Consider the following 20,857-nt stretch of genomic DNA (forward strand, 5'->3'; position numbering starts at 1 on the left):
AGTGGCCGGTTGGGCCGCGTATGAAATTCGGAATTTGCAGGCGTATGAGAAGGGAAGGAGCGAGGTGCAGAAGATCGCGAAGGGGTTTGAACGTGTTCCGCCCGATATGGCGAGGTTTTATTTGTTGCAGCTTGCGCAGGAGCTTAAGGAGCAGGCTGGTGTTTGGGTGAGTCTGGACTGGAGTTTATTGTTTGTTAGCAACAAAAGTTATGGATATATTTTTCTGGTACTTGTATTAGTAGGTATTTCTCGGGGAATTGTATTGCATCGGTTCAAATCAGAGCAAAGGATGCCAGTCTGGCGCTGCAATGTGAGTACGCGCATCCTGCAAATGTAGGATGTAGAAAGACACATTCCCTTTCCGCGGCCATGCGCTGCATGTATGAGCAAAGAACAAAAAAGTAATAATAAAAAGAAAGAAAAAAGACCATCGCCTCATCCTGCGATTTGTAAGGACAACACATCGAGAACCGCTCCAGTTCGACCACTTGGCCCGGATAACAAATCGACACGAACCACAAACATCAGCGCACATATAGCCTTGAAACCGACAATAATACCGTTGATGTCAGCGTCGCTGATCCCTGCCAATCCTCCGGCCAGTGCTTGGAAGCTCCCACGGGATACGAAGTATCTAACCTGCCCCTCTAGGGTAAAAGATCGCAGAGGGGACCGTGTGTCCAATAAACCGTCCGGGACCAACTCGCGTAGGAACTCCAGTGGGTTTGATAGACTGGGATGGAGACCTCATGCTTCCATTGGTCCTCGGATGTTCACAGCCAAACAGACAGTCCCGGAGGACCGAGAACTTAACCTGAGAAATATAAAGTACTGTGCGGGATACGAAACGAGTATCGATGGCATCGTCATAGACATGAAAGCGATCGTAGGTTCATCGAAGCGTCATGAATGGAAGACAATAAAGCCAGCCACCATGGATCAGGGAAGTTGAACCATGGTTACTCCCAACCACACATGTTCAGCAGTCGCGGAAGCGGGTAGGTAAAAAGCGCAAAGCGATCGATAGAATCGAATTGGTCGAGTCCAACCATGTATCTGTACAATGTGCAGGTAGCCGACTCAACGTGCAGTCCGGTTGGAGAAGACGTGTCAGTCATTGGTCGATGCAATAGCCCGAGCATACATCGAGTGGCGTCTAGGCCTGTGGTTGGGTTTCCAACGATAGTCGTGATTTGGTTATGGAAGAGGGGAAGCTGAAATGGAGGGCACTGATCTTGTTGGTGATATGTATGTACTCTGTAGTGGTGTATGGATGCCCGGGGAGAACGAGGCGACCATGACAGCAGATAGAAATGGGGTTATTGGTTGTTGATAAAGCAAAGAATTGAATTGGGATTAACAATAAAATATATTAGTAGTAGAATGATGTTCACTGCATGGTCTCCCAATAATAACACCATCATTTATATACAGTTAGTTACCCCTCCCCATCCCATCCCGTGACTTTTTCTTTCTCTCCTCGACAACTTGACTTCTTCATCCTTCAACTTCACCTTCCCCATCGCTAAGTTCTCATATTCTTCCTCCAGGGACACTCTACACCATTTCACTCTATTTCTACCTAACTCTGCGTTGGTTCTCTTTCTCCATTGCAGTGGATCTCCTTATCTCCCGGTTTATCGCATTCCACAGACCAAGGTTGATCCCTACGCCCGCATACTAGACGCCTGCCAGGAGATCCCCTCGTGTCGCTGCATTTAGACTCGATTCTCCATATCGCCTGGTCTCATTCTTTGTCATTCTTCGCTGTTTGCCATCTCCCCGTTCCTCCGCCTTGACACTCGGACCAGCCCCTTAAGGCTATTTGATATCCGTATCCGTCGCCTGGTATGGATACATCTCCACATCTGACCTCATAGTCAAATGCTAACAAAAAGTGGTTCTCCCTCTCTTTCTAGCTTCTTGAATCCTGATTGAATCCTGGAACACCAATTGATGCGACTTGAATTGACCGTCTTTCTCATATCCATCGATCTGCATATGCTACAATTGCGCGACTCGTTCTCATTATAGCACTAAAGCCAGTGTGTTTTTAACTACTACTACGAGAAGCGCGAGATCCTTATCATCATGGCCACGGTCGTGGTACAACAGCAGCAAGCGCTGCGATCGTCTTCCGACATCACCGCGTTCAATTTGAACAGAAACCCGACTCCTATCCCCAACAAGCATTTACCAGTTTGCCCAACGGGCCCGTCTCCTATCTCACATTCACCATCCCCGGACGTACGAGAAAACAGCGATGAAGAGCAGGTGTCGTCGTTACTTTACCCTCCCAACGCATACTTCCAGATGTCCAGATTCCCTCCGGTATATACTATCGACATAGAATCGCTGGCAGACGCATTGGACCATTGGGCATCGCAGCCATTGCCAGATCCTAGTCAGGTTTTCCCTTGGTTGCATGGGCTTCATCCAAGGAACCGTCTACAACTGGGATTCTTCACCAACCGCAAGCGCTCCCTGCGACAAGCACCTAAATGCTGGCGAGGCATCACCATTGTCAAGGTTGGAGGCGATCTCGCGGCATCCAGGCTCAAAGGTGCAGTGGCTCCAACCGAGGTCCTAGCGCCATCAGGTCTGGAGTTCCTGTTGCCAGACCCCCAAGAGGGCTTCTCAGTGCGCAACTTCCAAATTCAGACGGCAAAGCTGGCGACGCTCTCGGATATAATTGTCTACGGTGACGATGAGGCCGACCAGAACGATGTCCTCGACATTGCTGCGAGAGTCGCGACCGCACAACATGACTGGAAAATGAAGAACGACCCAAAGCGGCTGGTACCGGAGTTCAATACCTTCATACTCACAAGTTAGTTCATTCCTGATCTTGCCTATCCCTCGCAGAACCTGACCTCTCTACAGGTTCCTTCCGTGAAGTGGAAAAACGATACCCCGGTTTAGTGACCATTGACTCTCGAGGCGAGATTACGGGTCAAGTCATGGATTTCTGTGAGTCCCCAATGGGCAACACTCTGATGATTGATTCTAACAGATCTCAGTTTTATGGGAAAGACTGGAGATGTATTCCATGACCGAGGCATCGGAGATTTCGTCAAATATTTGGCAAGGTCCAACCCCGGAGTACCTGCTGAAGTCTAAGCCCTGGGAGTCGGCGCGTGACGAAGGGTTTGACCTATTTATTGAAGCAAACGACCTAGCCAGTATCCCACCGCCTCACGTTCTGGACCATCTCGAGAGGAAGCTTAAGAATGGTCCCCAGCGACTGGAATTTCCTTCGTCTGGCTCGCTTATGCCACCGTCCTCCGGCCCTGGTGAGCAGAGGGAGCTGGAAAATTTCGTGAATACCATTCGTTGGATGCATTATCTGGCAAACTCGGGTGGGTCGGCGGACGAGTCGGACTCGGAAGGCGATATACCCATGGCCACTTCGTCCAGAAAGCCCTACAAGATCCTTATTCACGGACCCGATGGGTATACTGAGAGCTCGTTACTGGCACTCGCGTATGTCATCTATGCGGAAGGAATCCCTGCGAAGGACGCTTGGTTGAAGCTTCACACTGAGAAAAAGCGCAACTTCTTTGCTTATCCGATTGATGTATCATACCTCACCGGTATCCAAGAGCGTTTGCTCAAGGAGAGCCCTGTGACACGTGCCCCTGATCTGTCCTCTCTTTCGAAACCGTCTTGGTTCGACAATTGTGACGGATCCTTCCCGAGTCGCGTTTTGCCATATATGTATTTGGGCAGCTTGACACACGCCAACAACCCAGATATGCTTTGGAAACTTGGTATCCAGCGTGTACTGAGTATTGGCGAATCCTTGGCTTGGTCAGAAGGGGACTACGCAAGATTTGGATCGGAGAATCTCATGAGTATTACCGACGTTCGGGATAATGGCATTGATCCTTTGACGAAGGAATTTAACCGGTGTTTGGAGTTCATTCGTGAGTTTCCCTCTTTTGCTAAATGGAAAGCCCATCCTAACCGTTAATTAGGGAGAGGAAAACGTGACGGTGCGGCTACTTTGGTACATTGCCGTGTTGGCGTTTCGAGATCAGCAACTATCTGTATTGCCGAAGTTATGGCATCTCTTAATCTTTCTTTTCCACGAGCATAGTGAGTTTGATCTTGCCTGTTGAATCTTGACTCGCTGCTAACATTATACCAGCTGCTATGTTCGTGCTAGACGACTTAATGTTATTGTACAGCCGCACTTGCGATTTGTGTAAGATCCCATTCACTTTATATTCAAGTTGGACATCGCTGACATCTGACTCCAGGTATGAACTGTTGAAATGGGAAGAATTACAGCTGCAGAAACGCGGCGAGCCCGTGAAGCGGGAACTCGAGTGGCAGATAGTGGCCCGCGAGATTGCCCTGATGAACATGCCTTATACCCGGTAGTACTCGCCCTGCTTGCACTACTACGGTTGCATGATCAACAATCCCACTACTCCCTATTTTGATTCACACCGCCATCTGTCGAGTCGAAAGACATTGGTTCTTGGAAAGCCATGGGAATCTTTCTTTGTACAAATCCACGCCCTCCTACTCAGCGTCATCTATGTTTTATGGTTTCGGCTACGCGTTACGATTATGATTATGGTCACGGTTTGTTGCTACGGTTATGGTTATGGGTTATGAAACGGTCTTGTTTTATTCTGTCGGGTCTATCGGCTCTATCAATAATTGGGAAACTGGTTGATATTATTCTTTTTTGTCGCACTATTCGGGCTCGGTTCATATACGCTTGATTTTGTTTGATCCTGTATGCTGGTCTTCGTTGTTTTTCCTGTACATGGAATGTAAAACTTGGATACGATACCACAATGCAAATAGCGCGAGTTCTTTTATTTTTAGCCTCGGTTCATGCTTGCTTATCCAGTTCTTTGTTTAACATAGCCTATTCGAGAAAAGCACATCACACTATCTTTATTCCTCTCATCCTCGACCCAATCTTCTTTCAAAAATGACTCGTTTGAAAACATCGATTAAATCTAATGTGTTAGTCCATTACCTCACTTCCGTCGACCCCTGACTATCTTCCACTTTCACCATCCTGTCGCCGATGCAAGACGGGAAATTCTTCGTGATGACCTTGCATGATTTCTCTCTTAACTCATCCCAATGAAGCCCTCCTCATGATTGCAAACGGTCTACATTGCTGCAAAGACATTCAAGCCTTACGCCTTACAAACCGCCGCTTCTACTATTTACTTATCAAACATCGCCTCACGCAATCTAGCATTAAAGAATGCCATGAGACTCTTCTTGGCTGTACAGCGGCGGCAGGAGATGTCAACCTTGCTGCAGAACTTCTGGATAACCTGGCCAGGTCCCAGATGAAATCATCAGATTCCGATAGTCAAAAGAATACGAATACAGACTACAACAACGGGATCGACTCAGCCTTCTTTATCCATCCATTATTCCAAAAAGGCTATACTCAAAAGGCAATCCTCGAGATCCAAAACGCCTTTCCAGTAGCCATTGAAGCAAACTCCAAGCAACTCATTACTCTCCTCCTTGATCGAGGCGCACGGGCAGACTTCGAATTCCCATATAACCCACCCCTTGATGAATTTACCGAGGAAATACACAAGTCCTCAGTATCAGTTATATTCGAATCCAATGCATTTCTTGGTTCCATCCTCATTCGTTAACCGCTTTCCGTTGTCGTCCCTTCTGCAAACTCTGTCGGGCTTTGCATGCCCACATATGCCCATGCTCCAGTTGCAGCTGTCGTAATACATGGCCAGACCAAATAATGCTTGCGAGTCTACCTTGGCATTTAGCACCTGGTCATGGTACGGACATTGATAAGAATGACATACCTGCATTGTTTATGGATTTATCAGGCTCGTTAATTGCCATACCTCTAACTCCAAATCCATAATATCCGGGTTGTGGACGCGGAGAACCCCGCCCCACCCAGGTTTCGTCAACTAGAATTGCAGTCGATTAGAAATTTTATAGAAGCAGCTTCCGGGGTATTGAGCTAAACTGGCTCGCCCCAAGTTTCCTTGTCAATTATGTCATATCCCTTCTCAAAAATAGGCCATTTTTCTGGCACATCATCATAAGAAAAGCCAGAAAGAAGGTCAATGACTGTCTGATTCCGCATTTCCTGAGCCAGGTCCAGACCCCCCTGGTCAGGATGTACACCGTATTCCTCAACCAACATCTTACATATCTCTGTATGGCCACCAAGAATCGCAGTATAAACAGAGCTGTGCAGTTTTGGCTCACTGTAAGGAGACGCATAAGGATCCGCCCCCTTCTTAATTAGAAACCGCACCATCTCTATATCACCTTGCGCAATAACGAGGAATAGAGCCCCATCACCAAAAAGGTCAACTCGAAACCCAATCTCTAATTGGTAATCAAATTTAGCGCGATCCTGCATTCTGGGGAGGCTTTCAAGAAGTATCCCGCGATGAAGACAGCCTACTTGTTCCACCAGGACTTTTATCATGTGGAATTGACGGCCCTCGACAGCGGAAACAAGTGGACAATCGGTCGTGCATCTTCGGGCTCCCTTTTACACTAACAGATCGAAGACCTCGTTATCGCCGGATTTCACGGCTAGGTCAAGGGGACTGAGTGGTTTTGTTTCTTCGGGGCTTCCATCCGGGTTATAAACGTGTCGTGGGAATACAAAGCCCGCCTGTGCACCTCGATCGAGGAGTAGACTGACGAGCGGCTTTGAATTTGCTTCAATCGCTGCTAGAAAGGCGCTTTGAATGTCCAAAATTGTCTCCTGTGTGTAGCCCTTTTTGTATAATGGATGATAATAGAAAGCCGAGTCGATGACATCGTCGTTGGAGTCTGCATTCGTATTCTTTGGTCTCATTTGGGCCGTGACCAGGTCATCCAGAAGCTCTGTAGCAAGCTTATAGTCCTCTGCTGCTGCTGCACAGCGAAGAAGCGTCTTGTGGCATTGTTCAATGTTGGATTGAGCGAGACGTTGTTTGAGTAAGGAGTAGAAGTGACGGTTTACATGGTGTAGAGCTCGGATGTCTAACAATGTAGACTGTCCGTAATCAAAAGAATGGCTTCATTAGGAAGGTTCAACAGAGACATTTTCCAATGTCACCACGGTCAACAAAAGCTGGAAAATGAAACATGGATGTTAGGCGGTTATGAAGGTGGGGTAATGCACTAAGTAAGTTATAGCGCTAGTCAATGTTTTCATTCAAGCCACTGTTAGCGTGACACTGAGCCCGCGGATACCATGTAGTAGACATTAATCACTCAGAGTACAAAGCAGTATAAATAAATAGGGCTTCCAGCGATCGATAATACAGCCTGAGGTGTCTTTGCAACTCGCTTTGGTTAGTGCTACACCAGCCACACTTTCCAACCAATCACCGCCCGCACAGCCACTAGGGCATCAACATACCCAGATAGGCAATAACGCAGCAACCACGGACAAATGATTCCTTAGAACTATGGCAAGGATTTAATAGTTAACTAGTTAGTTAACTAACTACATTGCGTGTAGCTTTGAATTCTCAGTGAAAACAATTTTGACATCTATTCTTCTCCCTCGTACCCAAGGAACATGAACAGGCCATTTTTCAGTAAGCTGACACGAGTTGACATTCTGAATCCAACCATTAATGAACAATAAATGCACAGCTCATAACCCTGTCTTCGAAGGGGTAAACAGACATATCTCACTCCCTCCAATCATCAACGCTGATAAAAAGGCCATCCTCAACATTATACAAGACCATAATTCCCCTTACATGAATCGCATGGCCTGATTGGGAAATAGAATCTTCCAAATCAATGGCCCTGCACTCAACGGCTTTCTTACTCAACTCAGGATCGCTCTGTCCTGGTTACCTTGGAGCCATACTAACTGATTTTGATGATGGCATTCTCATATATGAGATGCACTCATGTCAGGTTACCTGTTATGTAAAATGGACTGTAACAGAGGATCATAATGGCAGGGATAGGTCCTTGCAAGCGAAAGAAGTCATAGCTGATAGAAATGGTAGGGCTTTTTACTCTCGAGGAGAGTTATGTCGTTAGAGGATCTCGATTCCTTTGGTTATCCTTGAAACTGAGGGGTGGCCATATGTCACCAACGATTCAACTGCTACGGTTCTTCAAGAAGATGGTTCGGAATGGTTGTAAGGACGTGTCTGAGGAGGAATCAAAAGAAGGTTGAAGTCTGTATCTCACAAGAAATCCGTTGCTTCTTGGCTTGCTATGAATTATAATTATTACGATGCATCATGAATTTTATTCTACTAGGGGATTATAGTGGCTATAGTGGTTGAAGCTCGAGGATGGTGTTGTGTTGCCTATTCAGATTTAGGCCACCAACTTCCCATCCCTCTCATTCTCTCTCATCTTTTCTTAATTATTTCTCTTACAAGATCCTCATCATACTCTGGTTTTCAAACGAAGTACGTGCTCATGTCTCTCAAGATGATAAAGTGGCTTTAAGTAGTCCCGCCATCCTCCGAACGATCACGCCTCTTAACTGACATACAAAGTTCTCTAGCACTTATCATGGCCCTAACCCCATTTACAGAAAACTCCGTCGAGACTCTCAGCAACGCTCAAACACCCGATACAGCCCCTTGAGATCAGCAACCTCCACAACACCCCTTAGCAAGCGCGTCGTGGCAACCATGCGTGCCCTTAATGCCGGAAAGACGGTATGCTCTAACATTCGGCCCATCTGCAACCGGCGCTGTTGGATAGCTTCGTCTTCGTCACTGTCGTTCTCGGTTTGTGATTCGGATACTTCGTGGTCTTTCTCTTTGGAACCTGTGACGGATGGGGGAAGTGACAGCTGTTCTGGGGTGTAGAATGCTGCGAGTTCCCGTAAGAATGTTCGGAAGCATTCCTCTTCGCCAGACCAGTCGATGTAGGGCCCGAGACGGAGGAGGAAGCGCGGTAGTTTGCCCAGGGAGGGGAGGTAACCTTTGAGAAGTAGAGGGATGGATATGAGGTCACCGTCTTCGGAGATTTGGAGGGAGAAGTATTCATCTAGCATTTCGCGGCGTTCGATGAGGGTATTTGCGACAATGTCGGGGGCATTGGTGAATATTTCGTTTTCTTCTTCTGCTTCGCCTCGTTTTTGTTGTTGTCGTTGTGCTTTGTGGCTCTCTTTCTCCGCCTCTGCTGCGATGCGAAGGAGATCAACCAATTTTGGCGCTGGGTCGAGTTTGATGATACCGAAATTGCCAAAGTCGGTTAGTCCGATTTGGTAGAAGAATTCACTGCATAGCATTCCGTAGTCGACGAGATAGAGCTTCACCCCGGACTGAATAGACGCGATGCGGCGTCGTTCGTCCACCAACCCGACATATGTATGAGAGGCGATCATCTCGGTGAGGTTATTGTGCATGTTGGCGCGGACACCAGCGCGGAGGTTTTTGACTGAGGTAAGAGCTATGCGGATGGGCTCGCGGTCTGTGGTCTCGTATTTTAGTCCTTCGTCAAGGATAGTGGATGAGGTGCCTTCCGCATCGTCCGTACGGGATGCGGTTGCGGGTACAGCGGGTGAGAGCATCGATGTGATCTTACGAACTTTCGAGTCTGTGCGGACAAGGTTGTGCTCGTATGGTTTCTTTGTTGTACCAGGTGTTTTGGGTGTTGCTGAGGGTCTGCCCTCCTCCGGATCTTCGTCGTCACGGCTCAGGCTTTCGATTGTCGGTACGCCCATTCCTGGAAGGACACTTTGTGTTAAGAAGGTTCGACTTGAGTCGACCTTTGTGAGTTTTGATCTGATTTCGTTGCATATGGCTTCAATGATTTCGTCTTCGTTTAGGAAGTTTACCTCGCGTTTTGTTGGATGGACGTTTACGTCCACTCGTTGCGGTTCAACCTCCAAGTCAATGTAGACAAAGGGGTGGCCTCCCTTGGGTAGGAAGGCAGAGTATGTCTGCTCGACGGCCCTCTTGACAACAGTGGATTCAACAGCCCGGTGGTTGATGAAAAGCAGTATAACCGTTTTCTTAACATGATAATTGGCGTTCGTAGCAAGTCCCGAAGAGCTAAACCCCAGCTTGTCATCTTCCACTTTGAACTCGACCAACTCGTTAGCAACAGCACTTCCGTGAATCTGCCGGATCCGGTCCACTGTGTTTGCTGCGGCTGGTGTTGAGATGCTGACTCCCGAGTCACCGTGTTTGCGGCATGAGAAGGCCACACCGGCGCAGTGCACGGCATACCGGCCTACGACGTCGAGGATTTTGGCGTATTCTTCGCTTGCGGAGCGGAATGCTCGTCTTCTCGTTGGGACATTGTAGAATAGGTCTTCCACCTGGTTGGGTTTAGTATACTCAATTCACCGGATATGCAAGTCGGTCAAGTTCTTACGGTAATCTGGGTGCCACCCCGTCCAGCAGTAGGTTTGGGAGCAGCAGACTGCCCTGGTTTCGAAGGGATGAGCTTCCCATCGCCATAGTGTGCTCTCCACGCACAACTAGATCCGGCCGTCTTGGTCGTGACAGTAAGATGGGCGATGTGACTAATACTGGCCAATGCTTCTCCGCGGAATCCGTATGTACCAATGTTGGAAAGGTCCTCAAATTCCTTCAACTTGGATGTGGTGAATCTTTCGCATAGAATGGGGAGATCATCTCTCTACAGATTTGGTTAGTACGACTCCACCTCCAAGGGACAGTCCACTTACATCGATACCATGTCCGTTATCCGTGATTTGGAGAAGCTTTAGACCACCGTCCTTGACCAGAACTTCTAAAGAGGTCGAGCCTGCATCGACTGCGTTCTCGATCAACTCTTTCAGGGCATGCATCGGAGCCACGATGATCTCCCCGGCAGCGATCTTGTTCACGACATCTGGATCGAGGGCCTGTTCTCTGTCATTTACCTACTCAATGTAGTATATGGCTAGGGAACTCACTCTAATTTTCTTTGGCTTGTGGGGAGGTTCAGTTTCAGCGTCCTCTGCTGGCCGCTTGGTGCCGTGAGGTTCACGGGCATCCACATCCATTTGACCCATGATGCTCTACACGCGATGACGCGCTTTAGTGCCAATTATGTTCACGTTAGTGGCTTATTGAATAATCCGGATGAAATTAAGATTGGACGTCATTAAAATAAACAAATATACAATCGAGGGTGGAGTGGATGAAGAATGATGGCCAAGTCCGCCCATATAAGAAATCCCGTCCGCGCGGAATCTCCGCCTCGCAGGAAACCAACCCCATCCACGCGAACCATGACCATCCATTCGAACTCATTGGGAATTTTTCGAATAGCCTGGTGATTTGCATACTCGAACTTTCCGGATAATTTATTCCGAAACGACAGCAGAGCAAGCCTCAGGCATGGTCCGCCTCGGTCGATAGAGATCACTACCACAAGATGGGACAGTATACCAGGAATTTCCTGTCCCTTCAACTAGATTAGAGCAATGATATGTCCCAATCTGCTCTTATCGTCGCATAAAATCGACAGTTCTCTGTAGTTCCGTAGCTGTCTTTATGGCCGCCGTCGGGCATCTTACATAATCACCGGAGCTCCACCAAACGCCCAGCGGCGACGAAAGCAAGAGACCAGCAGGAAGAGCTCCTCTACTCTACCATCAACACCACCTTATACCTTTCTTGTCTGCGGCATCGCTTGCTTTGCAGGCTCTATTACTTATCTCCTCTCTCCCCTACGGTCATTACTACCGACTCTTCTTTTTCCCTTTTTTCCGTGACGCATTCCTGAGAACCTATCCAGACACCCTCCGAAGATGGCGAAGGAAGGCGAGCGGTCAGCTCCCGTCGACAAGGGCAAGGGCAAGGCGGAAGATGTTAAGGACGTGCCCACTGGAAAGAAGCCACAGAAGGATGAGAAGCAGCAAGCGGATGGGAAGAAGAAGGATGATGAGCCCCAGGAAGGTAGGTCATCGTGGTCCCGCGGGAGAGACGTCAACACACCGGCCGATGGACACCATACTGACACGGTCGTCCAGAGGAGCTCAGTGAGGAGGACCAGCAGCTGAAGGGTGAGCTTGAAATGCTTGTGGAACGGTTAAAGGTATAGCTTATTCGTTCTCTCTTTTCTACGCGCAGTGTGCGGTTTGTTGGGCGATGACGTTAACTTGGGGACTGCTCTTTCTCTATAGGAACCCGACACATCGCTGTACCGTCCTGCCTTGGATGCAATTAAAAACTTCATTAAGACCTCGACCTCGTCGATGACAGCTGTCCCGAAGCCGCTCAAGTTCCTCAGACCCCATTACGATGACCTCACAGCGCTATACGAGAAGTGGTCGGCGGGTCCCGTCAAGGTTCGTTTGTGCTGCTGGATAATCACCCGTTCGATCAAAGCTAAGATGCATAATTGCAGGATTCGCTGGCCGATATGCTTTCTGTCCTCGGTATGACCTACGGCGATGAAGAGAAGCTCGAAACCATCAAGTACCGCCTGCTCGCCAAATCGGAAGATCTCGCTTCTTGGGGTCACGAATACATCCGGCACCTGGCCCTCGAGATTGGACAGGAGCATCAGGACAGACTTAATAATGAGAAGGATACCAAGGATCTTGTCGACCTGGCGCTGTCTCTCGTCCCGTACTTCCTGAGTCACAACGCCGAGGCTGACGCCGTGGACCTTATGAGCGAACTGGAGATTATTGACCAGATTCCGAAATACTTGGACGAGGAGACATATTCGAGAGTCTGCCTCTACATGGTTAGCATGGTCAACCTCCTCACGTTCCCCGAAGACCAGCAGTTCCTTCGTACGGCCCACCAGATCTACGTTCAGTTCAACGAGCTCACCAGGGCGATCGTTGTCGCAATCCGGTTGAACGACACCGAACTCATCAATAGCGACATCAATGCGACCTCCGACAAGTCTTTGAAGAAGCAGATGGCATTCCTTGCTGCCAGACAACAAATATGGCTCGATGTCTCACCCGAGGAAGAGGAGGACCAGTCGTTCATGGATTGCTTGAACAACATCTCGGTTCACAAGCACTTCAAATCTCTCGGCAAGGAGCTCAACATCCTCGACCCCGTGATGCCTGAGGATATCTACAAGACTCATCTCGAAACCCGTGGGGCTGGGTTGACAAACGTCGACTCGGCGAGACACAACCTTGCCAGCGCTTTCGTCAATTCTTTCGCCAATGCCGGTTATGGAAATGACAAGATGATGCTGGTGGACGCTGATAAGAGTTCCTGGGTGTGGAAGACCAAGGATGACGGTATGCTGTCGACTACAGCGTCGTTGGGTATGCTCATGCAGGGCGATGTTGAAGAGGGTCTCGACAAGATCGACAAGTTCACCTATGCCACGGAAGACCAAATTAAGGCGGGTGCGCTACTTGCTATCGGTATCCTCAACTCTGGCGTTAGGCTCGACTCCGATCCTGCGTTGGCCCTCCTGAGTGATTCCGACAACCTCGAGGCCAAGAACGTTCCCATGAGGGTAGCCTCCATCATGGGTCTCGGTTTGGCTTATGCCGGATCCAACAAGGAGGAGCTTTTGGAGGTGCTGCTCCCCATTGTGGAGGATGTTTCGCTCGACATGCAGCTGTCTGCGATGGCTGCTGTTTCGCTGGGTCTGATTTTCGTTGGTTCGTCAAACCACCAGGTCAGTGAGGCCATTGCCACAACACTGATGGATGAGGATCGGCAAAAGCACCTCAAGGACAAGTGGACCCGCTTTATGGCACTTGGCCTTGCGCTTCTGTACTTTGGCCGTCAGGAAGAGGTCGACGTGATTCTGGATATTCTCAAGGCTGTCGATCACCCCATGGCTAAGCCCACTTCCGTTCTCGCCTCCGTCTGCGCGTGGGCTGGCACTGGTACAGTGCTGAAGCTGCAAGAGCTTCTTCACATCTGCAATGAAATGATCGAAGAGAAGGAAGAGTCGAAGGGTGATGAGTTGGTTCAGTCGTACGCCGTCTTGGGTCTCTCGCTCATTGCGATGGGTGAGGAAGTCGGCCAAGATATGATCCTCAGACAGTTTGGCCACTTGATGCACTACGGCGCAAGCAATATCCGGAAGGCTGTTCCTCTTGCCATGGGTCTGATTAGCCCCAGCAACCCCCAGATGAAGGTCTACGACACCTTGTCTCGGTACAGTCACGACAACGACAACGATGTTGCCATTAACGCGATTTTCGCAATGGGTCTTTGCGGTGCTGGTACGAAGAATGCCCGTTTGGCGCAGTTGCTCCGACAGTTGGCAAGCTACTACCACCGCGACCCCAACTCGCTATTCATGGTCCGTATTGCCCAAGGTCTTTTGCACATGGGTAAGGGTACCATGACCCTCAACCCCTTCCACACCGACCGCCAGGTCCTCTCCCGTGTGTCCGCCGCTGGTCTCCTTACTGTCCTCGTGTCGTTGATCGACGCTAAGCAATTCATCCTCGCCGAACAACACTACCTGCTCTACTTCCTTATCACCGCCATGTACCCTCGCTTCCTTATCACTCTCGACGAGGACCTGCAGCCTGTCACCGTCAACGTGCGGGTAGGACAGGCAGTGGATGTTGTCGGCCAAGCTGGTCGGCCGAAGACTATCACCGGATGGCAAACACAGAGCACGCCTGTGCTCTTGGCGTTCGGTGAGAGAGCAGAACTTGAAGACGAGCAATACATCCCTCTGAGCAGCACTCTTGAGGGACTGGTTATCTTGCGCAAGGTATGTCCCTCTATCTCCTAATTCTCCTCTGGCTGTGACTAACGTGTGTTTATAGAACCCTGATTGGGAAAGCCCCGAGTAAAGGTAGCAGGAGGGATGTCTTCGTATAATGGATTTTAGACCGAGTTGTGGGGGTCTGTCGGAAAATGGTTGGATTTAATGTACCCAGAGCGATGGGAAATAGCATGCCCAATCTTCTATCCCTTTTGATGAATATAACATCTTTGATGAATTTCTATTATACGGGTCAATGACATATTTCGTTTTCAAACATGCGTTGCATCGTACAAATAACCTATACCCATAACCAAACGCCATCTCATGAACGCTCCCAAAAAAAAAAAAAAAAAAAAAAAAACCAAATCAATAGAAGAAACAAATAAAAGCAGAAATAAATAAAAGCAGAAATAAACCCCTACCCCGTCTCCACCTTCTTCGACACCCTCGATCCCTCCAACCACTCCCTCCTCATCCTCTTCTCCACCTCCTTGGCCTCTTGCTTCCGCTCCTTGCGCTCTTTCTTTAATTTTCGTCGTAATTCCGGGTTGTATTCGGGGGTCTTCATGTATGCGGATTTGGGACGCGCTGTCCAGCCTTGGCCATCGTCGATGTAGCCCCACCAGTAGGGGTCGTGGGTTTTGCTGGAGCCGAAGCACATGATGTATATTTTATGGAGTATAGTGTCTCTGGTTTGGTATGGTTTGGTTTGGTTTGTGAATGAGATTAATGTTGAGTTGGAAATATAGTGTGCTGATCCGGTTAGGACAAAATATATAACACAACCATATGGGCAGTAACTCACATTATTCCTTTCAACTCCCAAAACCGTCTGATAAAAATCGATATTATTTAAGTAAAAGTGAATACTCCATTTCCACCCTTTTATAACTAACCCATCTCAACAAATCTTCACGATCGTCACGACAGGCGAACGAGGCTCAGCCACATCAGCCATGTTGCGGGTTTGCCAAGCCAAGCCAGCAATACGAAATCTAGCAGGTCATTTTTCAACGTGGCGGTTCTTACTTGTACATCGCATCGCGTCGCACATGGTGGAAAGCCAATACGATGGGCGGTTCATGGTGATTTGCGGTGCTTTGATGTCATAGGGTCTACGGAGCCTTGGATTATGTGAGGATGGGGAATCAGCCCTGCTTAGTTTGATAAGTATAGAAGAATGAATGATCAATGGATCTGAGTTTAGACATGGGTTTATTACACGTGACGAGACGGAATTGGATATACAACGTTGCGGACATGGATATGATAGAATTCAATAGCATTGTACAGTGCCTTTTGCTTCAACATACCTGGGCTTCTCCGATGCCTTGGTCACGCAGGTCCTCGATTTCGCGGTTGAAGTCTCGAAGGACGTGTAGGTATGCCCCCTCGGATGGAATTGGACTTTTCTTTTGGCTCAGAAAGTTACAACTGAGCGAACTGACCCAACTCTCATGAAGAAGAGGCCTCCCCCAGATGACCAGCCAATACTGCTCCTGGTGCGCTGCCGTTCTGGGTCTCCATTGGCCCACCTGAGACTTACGGACAATGACTTGAGCACATTGTCGTCAAAGAATATGAGACGGAAAATGGTGTTGTGGGCAGACCAAGCCTATTACAGCAATTCACTTCTTTCCCTTCTTGCCTGGTTTGTTGTGCTTCTCCATGGCCGCATGAACTTCACTGCGGGCTCTCTCCAGCGCTTCCTGCGCTTTTGCCATGCTCACATCATGCAGCGCATCAATCTTGTAGTTGAACTCTTGAAGTAGTATGGGTTTGTGGTTCTCTTTGGCGCGGGTTGGACTGGGGAGTCAGAAGCCTTGCGCTTCCTTATATTGAATAGCATGGTGTCATATATGACCTTCTTTCTAGTGGCGTCAGGGGAAAGCTCCTGCTGCCAGAGCTAGCCATGTTTAAACGCGTGCTCGCGCTGAAATGTCAGTCGACGCCGTTATACTGATTGTAGCAAATGCTGGCATGCTTGAAAGGAGCAGAACAAGCAATCCCGGGGGTAAATGAATACCCCCTCACGGAAAACGGAAGTGATGTGGACTTCGATAGTGTCGTATGTGAAGCTGAATATAATTTCATCGCGTATAGCTCGATTGGCTCGAAGTATGCCGAGCTGTTCCTTTCTCAATGGGGGATGCGACTCCAAATAGAAGATGTACTCCCATATTGTAAGTCGCAATTCATATGGAAAACGAGCAAACGCGCCCAGTAGTGATATTTTTGGAGACATAGTTAGAGCATTAGCATCGTTAAGCAATTGTTATGAGTGGTGTCATTAAGTGTAGTAGAACTAGGCAGTCATGCTACTCGATATTTGATAATCTGCCTGAATGGCAGAGATGAGCAGAGAATTTCCAGAGAAATACTCTGTACAAGTCACATAAAGCTTCTCGGAATGCTGTAGAATTCATATCTACTGGTGATTCATAGATCGACAGAGAGTTGGTCTGCATGTCTTGTATCAGGACCGCATATCACCAGAAACGGAAAGTAGGGCATAGGGCAAGCGGGCGATAAGTTTTCCGCATTATCTTCAACGGTCCTTACTGTATTACCAACCCAAAAAAGCAGCGTCCAGACAGCTCAAACCCGTTCATTTCCTATTTAATCCTCGCTGTTTGGAAACGCTGATTCCATAACAACCATGAAGCTCGATGCCAAAGCGATCCGGTACCTCAACTCAGAAGATTTCCGAGTTCTCGCTGCGGTACGGCGATACTCCATCCCCGCTTGTCATGCAGTCGCAGCCTGTCGTCTGACAGCTAACATAGAGATAATGAATAGGCGGAAATCGGAAGCAAAAACCATGAAGTCGTGCCGACGCCACTGATTGCGCAGATCTCTGGTCTCCGTGGGAGTGGAGTTACTCGGTCGATTTCTGCTTTGGCAAAGACGAACTTGATTGCGAAAGTCAAGAATGCGAAGTGTATGTCTCCCGCTTCGTTTGGCGCGAATAAATAGGACCAATCTCCTTCAGGGACATGCGCATGCTAACGCTTTTTGTTGGAATAGATGACGGCTACCGATTGACCTACGGAGGATACGATTACCTCGCTCTCAATGCGCACCAGAAACACAAGTGCATCTACTCTGTCGGCAACCAGATCGGAGTCGGAAAGGAATCGGATATCGTCGTCGTCGCAGACAATACTGGCAAGCAGAGCATCCTGAAAATTCACCGCCTGGGCCGTATCTCGTTCCGATCAATCAAGAACAACCGCGACTACCTGCGACATCGAAGCTCCGGATCATGGATGTACATGTCGCGTCTGGCAGCAATGAAAGAATACGCATTTATGAAAGCTCTTCGACAAAACGGATTCCCGGTGCCGGAACCCATTTCGCAGAACCGACACACGATCGTGATGAGTTTGATCGATGCTTTCCCTCTCCGTCAAATATCCGAGGTCCCCGAGCCGGACGTGCTATACTCAGAGCTTATGGATATGATCGTGAGACTTGCGCGGTTCGGTCTCATCCATGGTGACTTCAACGAGTTCAACCTTCTGATTAAGGAAATCGAGGACCCCGATGCTAAGGGCAAAACACCCGAGGGAGAAAGCCCTGAGATTATCCGGCTGGAGCCGATTCTCATTGATTTCCCGCAGATGGTTTCTGTTGACCATCCCAACGCCGAGATGTACTTCGATCGCGATGTTAACTGCATCAAGCGGTTTTTCCAGCGAAAGTTCAAATTTGTGAGCGAGGTGCCTGGTCCTTTCTTCAAAGACGCCAAGAAGCAGCTTATTAAGAATCCTTCCGAACGGCTGGATATTCAAGTCGAGGCGTCTGGGTTCTCTAGGAAGATGGCGAAGGAGTTGGAGGCATACATGAAGGAAGTTGGAGCCAATGAGGACAATGAAGAGTCCCGGAATGAGGATTCTGAGGACGACGACGAGGAAGAGGAGGAGGAATCAGGGTCTGAGGGAGATGAAGAGCAAACGTCCGGGAAACCGTCAGATGAGGTCGACGACAGTTCTCGGAAATTAGGAGAACTACGCGTGTCATAAGCTAGGGGAATCTCGTTTATAAGGAATCTGGGAGTAATGACTGTCATGAGCAATGCATTTTCTTGTGTACTGGATTTGAATTCTTTTCGCGGTCTGTTTAGATCCTTAATGACCACCATAAATACACATCTTCAAATTGTACCTTAACGAGATCTTTTTGCATGATTTTTATCCATGCAGTCGCAATGAAATGATTTAATTCAATATCTGTTCTAGAAATACAGCTATAGTCCACTACGGCACGTGACGCGGCCAACTGCGCATTTTCCGCTCCAAAAAGTTTCGCCGAGTCTGATTGAATCTCCGGACGAGACTCGTTTCCCCGCGATTGTAAATTCAACCAATTCAAGTCTTTATTTCTTTCTTCACATAGGCGGCGTCTCTCCAGAACAAGCCACCATGGTGCGCGCCTTTTCCAAATTCCCCAAGAAGCCCGCGGGCTGGGTACCACCCTCAGCGCCGCTGGAGCAGCGGAAGCAAGTATTCCTGTATGTCCCAGGTCACCAATCCAAACCTACCCTTCTATAACCCAAATACAAACGGAATACTAACATGCTATAGCCCCGACTTCACAATCGCCCTTCTCCGCACCCCCTTCCTCCCACCCCGCTTCGCCTCGTTCCACGTCCCTCTGAGCTTCAACAAACTCGACATGCGCGACTACCTGCAGCGCCTGTATGGAGTCGACGTTCTCGGCGTCCGCAGTTACATCGAACAGCAGAAGATCACCCGCCTGCGGCCGATGGGTAGATGGGGTTACGGGAAGTTGAGGAGACCGGAGTCGAAGAAGAGGATGACGGTTGAGATGAAACAGCCGTTTGTGTGGCCTGATGCGCCGGCGGATATGTCTCCGTATGTTTATTTCCTTTCTTTGGTGGTTAAGATTGAGGGGTTTGGTGAGCTAACGGATGAAATAGATGGGAGAAGGACCAGTTCTTCAGAGCAGCCAAGTACCAAGAGGATATCCAGAAAGCGAACCGTCCCGATGCCGGCATGGAGCCTAACAAGCCTGAGCGTGAGGCGTTCGAGGAAGAGGCTAAGCAGCTGCTGGAAGGGAAGAAGGCCTGGAGACCGACTTGGCAGGCATTGGGTCTTAGCTATGACCGGTCAGCGCTTGGTAGGGGGAACAATGCACCGACGAGTTGAGTTGGGGGTTTTATGAGTTGATGTGGGTTCGTTACGTTATCATTTCCTTGGTCTGTGGGATAGAAAAGCGTTCCTGTTTCTCTGTCTGTATTTTTGGGTGTTTTCATGGTCTTTGAACTGTGAGGTTTGTATTATACTATTACTTCTAAATACATGCCCATGGGGCACGTTTCTCATGCTTCCAATCTTTGAATACACAGGTTCAAAGTTCGTCATCTATCACGCGAGGCGACTTGCCTTGCCTTTCCCGTTGCCTCTCTTCCTCGCACTCGTCGCGCTCCACACAACCAAATGGAGCTTCCTGTCGCCATCGAGCATAAAGCACAGCGCCTCTTGCAGCTGCGAGCGTGGGATCAACGTCGAGGCCCCCATTCACCAACGAATGCAAATCTACCTCTTCACTCCCACTCAGTTTGGGATTTTGCAACCGAACCTCCCGGAGCGCATCCTTCAGCATCCTCAGAAACTCAGGATTCGTAGCATTCTCACCCCCCCAAAATCACCTTCGTTGGAAACGAACGCTTCTGCCGGGGTAGAACCACAAGCTGCGCTCGCACATACTCCCAAAACGCCTCCGCAGAAGGATACTCAGACCCAGCAAGTTTATCCACCCCACCCATCTCATCAACCAGATATACCTCCGCGAACCGCAGTTAAAAGCAGCTTGATACCCACGCGAGCTCAGAAACAAAGCATGTCGCGTAACACTGACGAAATATACCCTCTCGTGCGGCAGCTCATAGTACTCGTTTTCGCAATCATAGTGACTCTTGTAGTTCTGGCAGAGACCGTATATCAAGTTCCTTCGAAAAAGGATGAATGAAGATGCTTACCCATACGCTGTGCTTAGATCGAAGCCGGTCCCTAAAGCGTCGTGCTTTGACTGGGGCAAACAGGTCGAACACTTGGGAATAGGGCAATCGCGGAGAACATCGTAGTAACAGAGGCCATTGGTAATGCACAGGAGGACGACGAAAAGAGAGCGTGGTGGTGGCATGGTGAGTCTCCCAGGGTGACCTTTTTTCTGAATTTGAGCAACTAACAACCATCGCATAGTTACCAAC

General features: G+C 48.8%; 9 protein-coding genes across 9 annotated transcripts; 4 read left to right on the plus strand and 5 right to left on the minus strand.

Annotated features, from left to right (window-relative positions):
• Positions 1 to 2,091: 2,091 nt before the first annotated feature.
• pps1 (tyrosine/serine/threonine protein phosphatase PPS1) lies at positions 2,092 to 4,386 on the plus strand (the record flags this gene model as incomplete). Its single annotated transcript, XM_022549279.1, has 6 exons — positions 2,092 to 2,830; positions 2,884 to 2,970; positions 3,021 to 3,926; positions 3,978 to 4,098; positions 4,151 to 4,207; positions 4,263 to 4,386. The coding sequence occupies 6 exons, from the start codon at positions 2,092 to 2,094 to the stop codon at positions 4,384 to 4,386; spliced, it is 2,034 nt and encodes a 677-aa protein (XP_022397970.1).
• Positions 4,387 to 5,510: 1,124 nt separating this feature from the next.
• ASPGLDRAFT_50329 (uncharacterized protein) lies at positions 5,511 to 5,905 on the minus strand (the record flags this gene model as incomplete). The annotated part of the gene is made up of 2 exons (XM_022547285.1): positions 5,817 to 5,905; positions 5,511 to 5,761 (listed from the first exon to the last, which is right to left on the minus strand). Coding segments are annotated over exons 1-2 (203 nt in total), but the record flags the coding sequence as incomplete, so codon positions are not given.
• A 75-nt stretch (positions 5,906 to 5,980) lies between these two features.
• ASPGLDRAFT_28121 (uncharacterized protein) lies at positions 5,981 to 7,559 on the minus strand (the record flags this gene model as incomplete). The annotated part of the gene is made up of 4 exons (XM_022543724.1): positions 5,981 to 6,389; positions 6,534 to 7,015; positions 7,385 to 7,431; positions 7,538 to 7,559. 4 exons carry the CDS (start codon positions 7,557 to 7,559, stop codon positions 5,981 to 5,983), a joined length of 960 nt encoding a protein of 319 aa, XP_022397972.1.
• A 992-nt stretch (positions 7,560 to 8,551) lies between these two features.
• ASPGLDRAFT_68620 (mismatch repair ATPase MLH1) lies at positions 8,552 to 10,975 on the minus strand (the record flags this gene model as incomplete). The annotated part of the gene is made up of 4 exons (XM_022549280.1): positions 8,552 to 10,273; positions 10,330 to 10,596; positions 10,646 to 10,825; positions 10,877 to 10,975. The coding sequence occupies 4 exons, from the start codon at positions 10,973 to 10,975 to the stop codon at positions 8,552 to 8,554; spliced, it is 2,268 nt and encodes a 755-aa protein (XP_022397973.1).
• Positions 10,976 to 11,556: 581 nt separating this feature from the next.
• Positions 11,557 to 14,901, plus strand: ASPGLDRAFT_50332 (proteasome regulatory particle base subunit RPN1). The gene is made up of 5 exons (XM_022547286.1): positions 11,557 to 11,864; positions 11,939 to 12,003; positions 12,092 to 12,256; positions 12,316 to 14,625; positions 14,681 to 14,901. Exons 1-5 carry the CDS (start codon positions 11,717 to 11,719, stop codon positions 14,705 to 14,707), a joined length of 2,715 nt encoding a protein of 904 aa, XP_022397974.1. The 5' UTR covers positions 11,557 to 11,716; the 3' UTR covers positions 14,708 to 14,901.
• Positions 14,902 to 15,040: 139 nt separating this feature from the next.
• Positions 15,041 to 16,346, minus strand: ASPGLDRAFT_38068 (uncharacterized protein; the record flags this gene model as incomplete). The annotated part of the gene is made up of 2 exons (XM_022544901.1): positions 15,041 to 15,266; positions 16,255 to 16,346. 2 exons carry the CDS (start codon positions 16,344 to 16,346, stop codon positions 15,041 to 15,043), a joined length of 318 nt encoding a protein of 105 aa, XP_022397975.1.
• Positions 16,347 to 17,281: 935 nt separating this feature from the next.
• Positions 17,282 to 18,647, plus strand: ASPGLDRAFT_68622 (protein kinase RIO2; the record flags this gene model as incomplete). Its single annotated transcript, XM_022549281.1, has 3 exons — positions 17,282 to 17,344; positions 17,422 to 17,563; positions 17,650 to 18,647. 3 exons carry the CDS (start codon positions 17,282 to 17,284, stop codon positions 18,645 to 18,647), a joined length of 1,203 nt encoding a protein of 400 aa, XP_022397976.1.
• A 311-nt stretch (positions 18,648 to 18,958) lies between these two features.
• ASPGLDRAFT_50334 (mitochondrial 54S ribosomal protein uL23m) lies at positions 18,959 to 19,978 on the plus strand. The gene is made up of 3 exons (XM_022547287.1): positions 18,959 to 19,135; positions 19,209 to 19,499; positions 19,565 to 19,978. The coding sequence occupies exons 1-3, from the start codon at positions 19,047 to 19,049 to the stop codon at positions 19,791 to 19,793; spliced, it is 609 nt and encodes a 202-aa protein (XP_022397977.1). The 5' UTR covers positions 18,959 to 19,046; the 3' UTR covers positions 19,794 to 19,978.
• A 17-nt stretch (positions 19,979 to 19,995) lies between these two features.
• Positions 19,996 to 20,413, minus strand: ASPGLDRAFT_38071 (uncharacterized protein; the record flags this gene model as incomplete). The annotated part of the gene is made up of 2 exons (XM_022544902.1): positions 19,996 to 20,241; positions 20,297 to 20,413. The coding sequence occupies 2 exons, from the start codon at positions 20,411 to 20,413 to the stop codon at positions 19,996 to 19,998; spliced, it is 363 nt and encodes a 120-aa protein (XP_022397978.1).
• Positions 20,414 to 20,857: the final 444 nt, after the last annotated feature.

The sequence above is a fragment of the Aspergillus glaucus genome (genome assembly GCF_001890805.1).
Source record: "Aspergillus glaucus CBS 516.65 unplaced genomic scaffold ASPGLscaffold_19, whole genome shotgun sequence".
Classification (NCBI taxonomy): Eukaryota; Fungi; Ascomycota; class Eurotiomycetes; order Eurotiales; family Aspergillaceae; genus Aspergillus; species Aspergillus glaucus.

Excerpts from the sequence above, each read along its gene's own strand:
- ASPGLDRAFT_50332 (XM_022547286.1), top strand. The coding sequence starts at position 11,717 with ATGGCGAAGGAAGGCGAGCGGTCAGCTCCCGTCGACAAGGGCAAGGGC. Across the intron at positions 11,865-11,938 it reads GGATGATGAGCCCCAGGAAG|AGGAGCTCAGTGAGGAGGAC; the intron begins GTAGGTCATCGT and ends ACGGTCGTCCAG. Across the intron at positions 14,626-14,680 it reads GACTGGTTATCTTGCGCAAG|AACCCTGATTGGGAAAGCCC; the intron begins GTATGTCCCTCT and ends GTGTGTTTATAG.
- ASPGLDRAFT_50334 (XM_022547287.1), top strand. The coding sequence starts at position 19,047 with ATGGTGCGCGCCTTTTCCAAATTCCCCAAGAAGCCCGCGGGCTGGGTA. Across the intron at positions 19,136-19,208 it reads CAGCGGAAGCAAGTATTCCT|CCCCGACTTCACAATCGCCC; the intron begins GTATGTCCCAGG and ends AACATGCTATAG. Across the intron at positions 19,500-19,564 it reads GCGCCGGCGGATATGTCTCC|ATGGGAGAAGGACCAGTTCT; the intron begins GTATGTTTATTT and ends CGGATGAAATAG.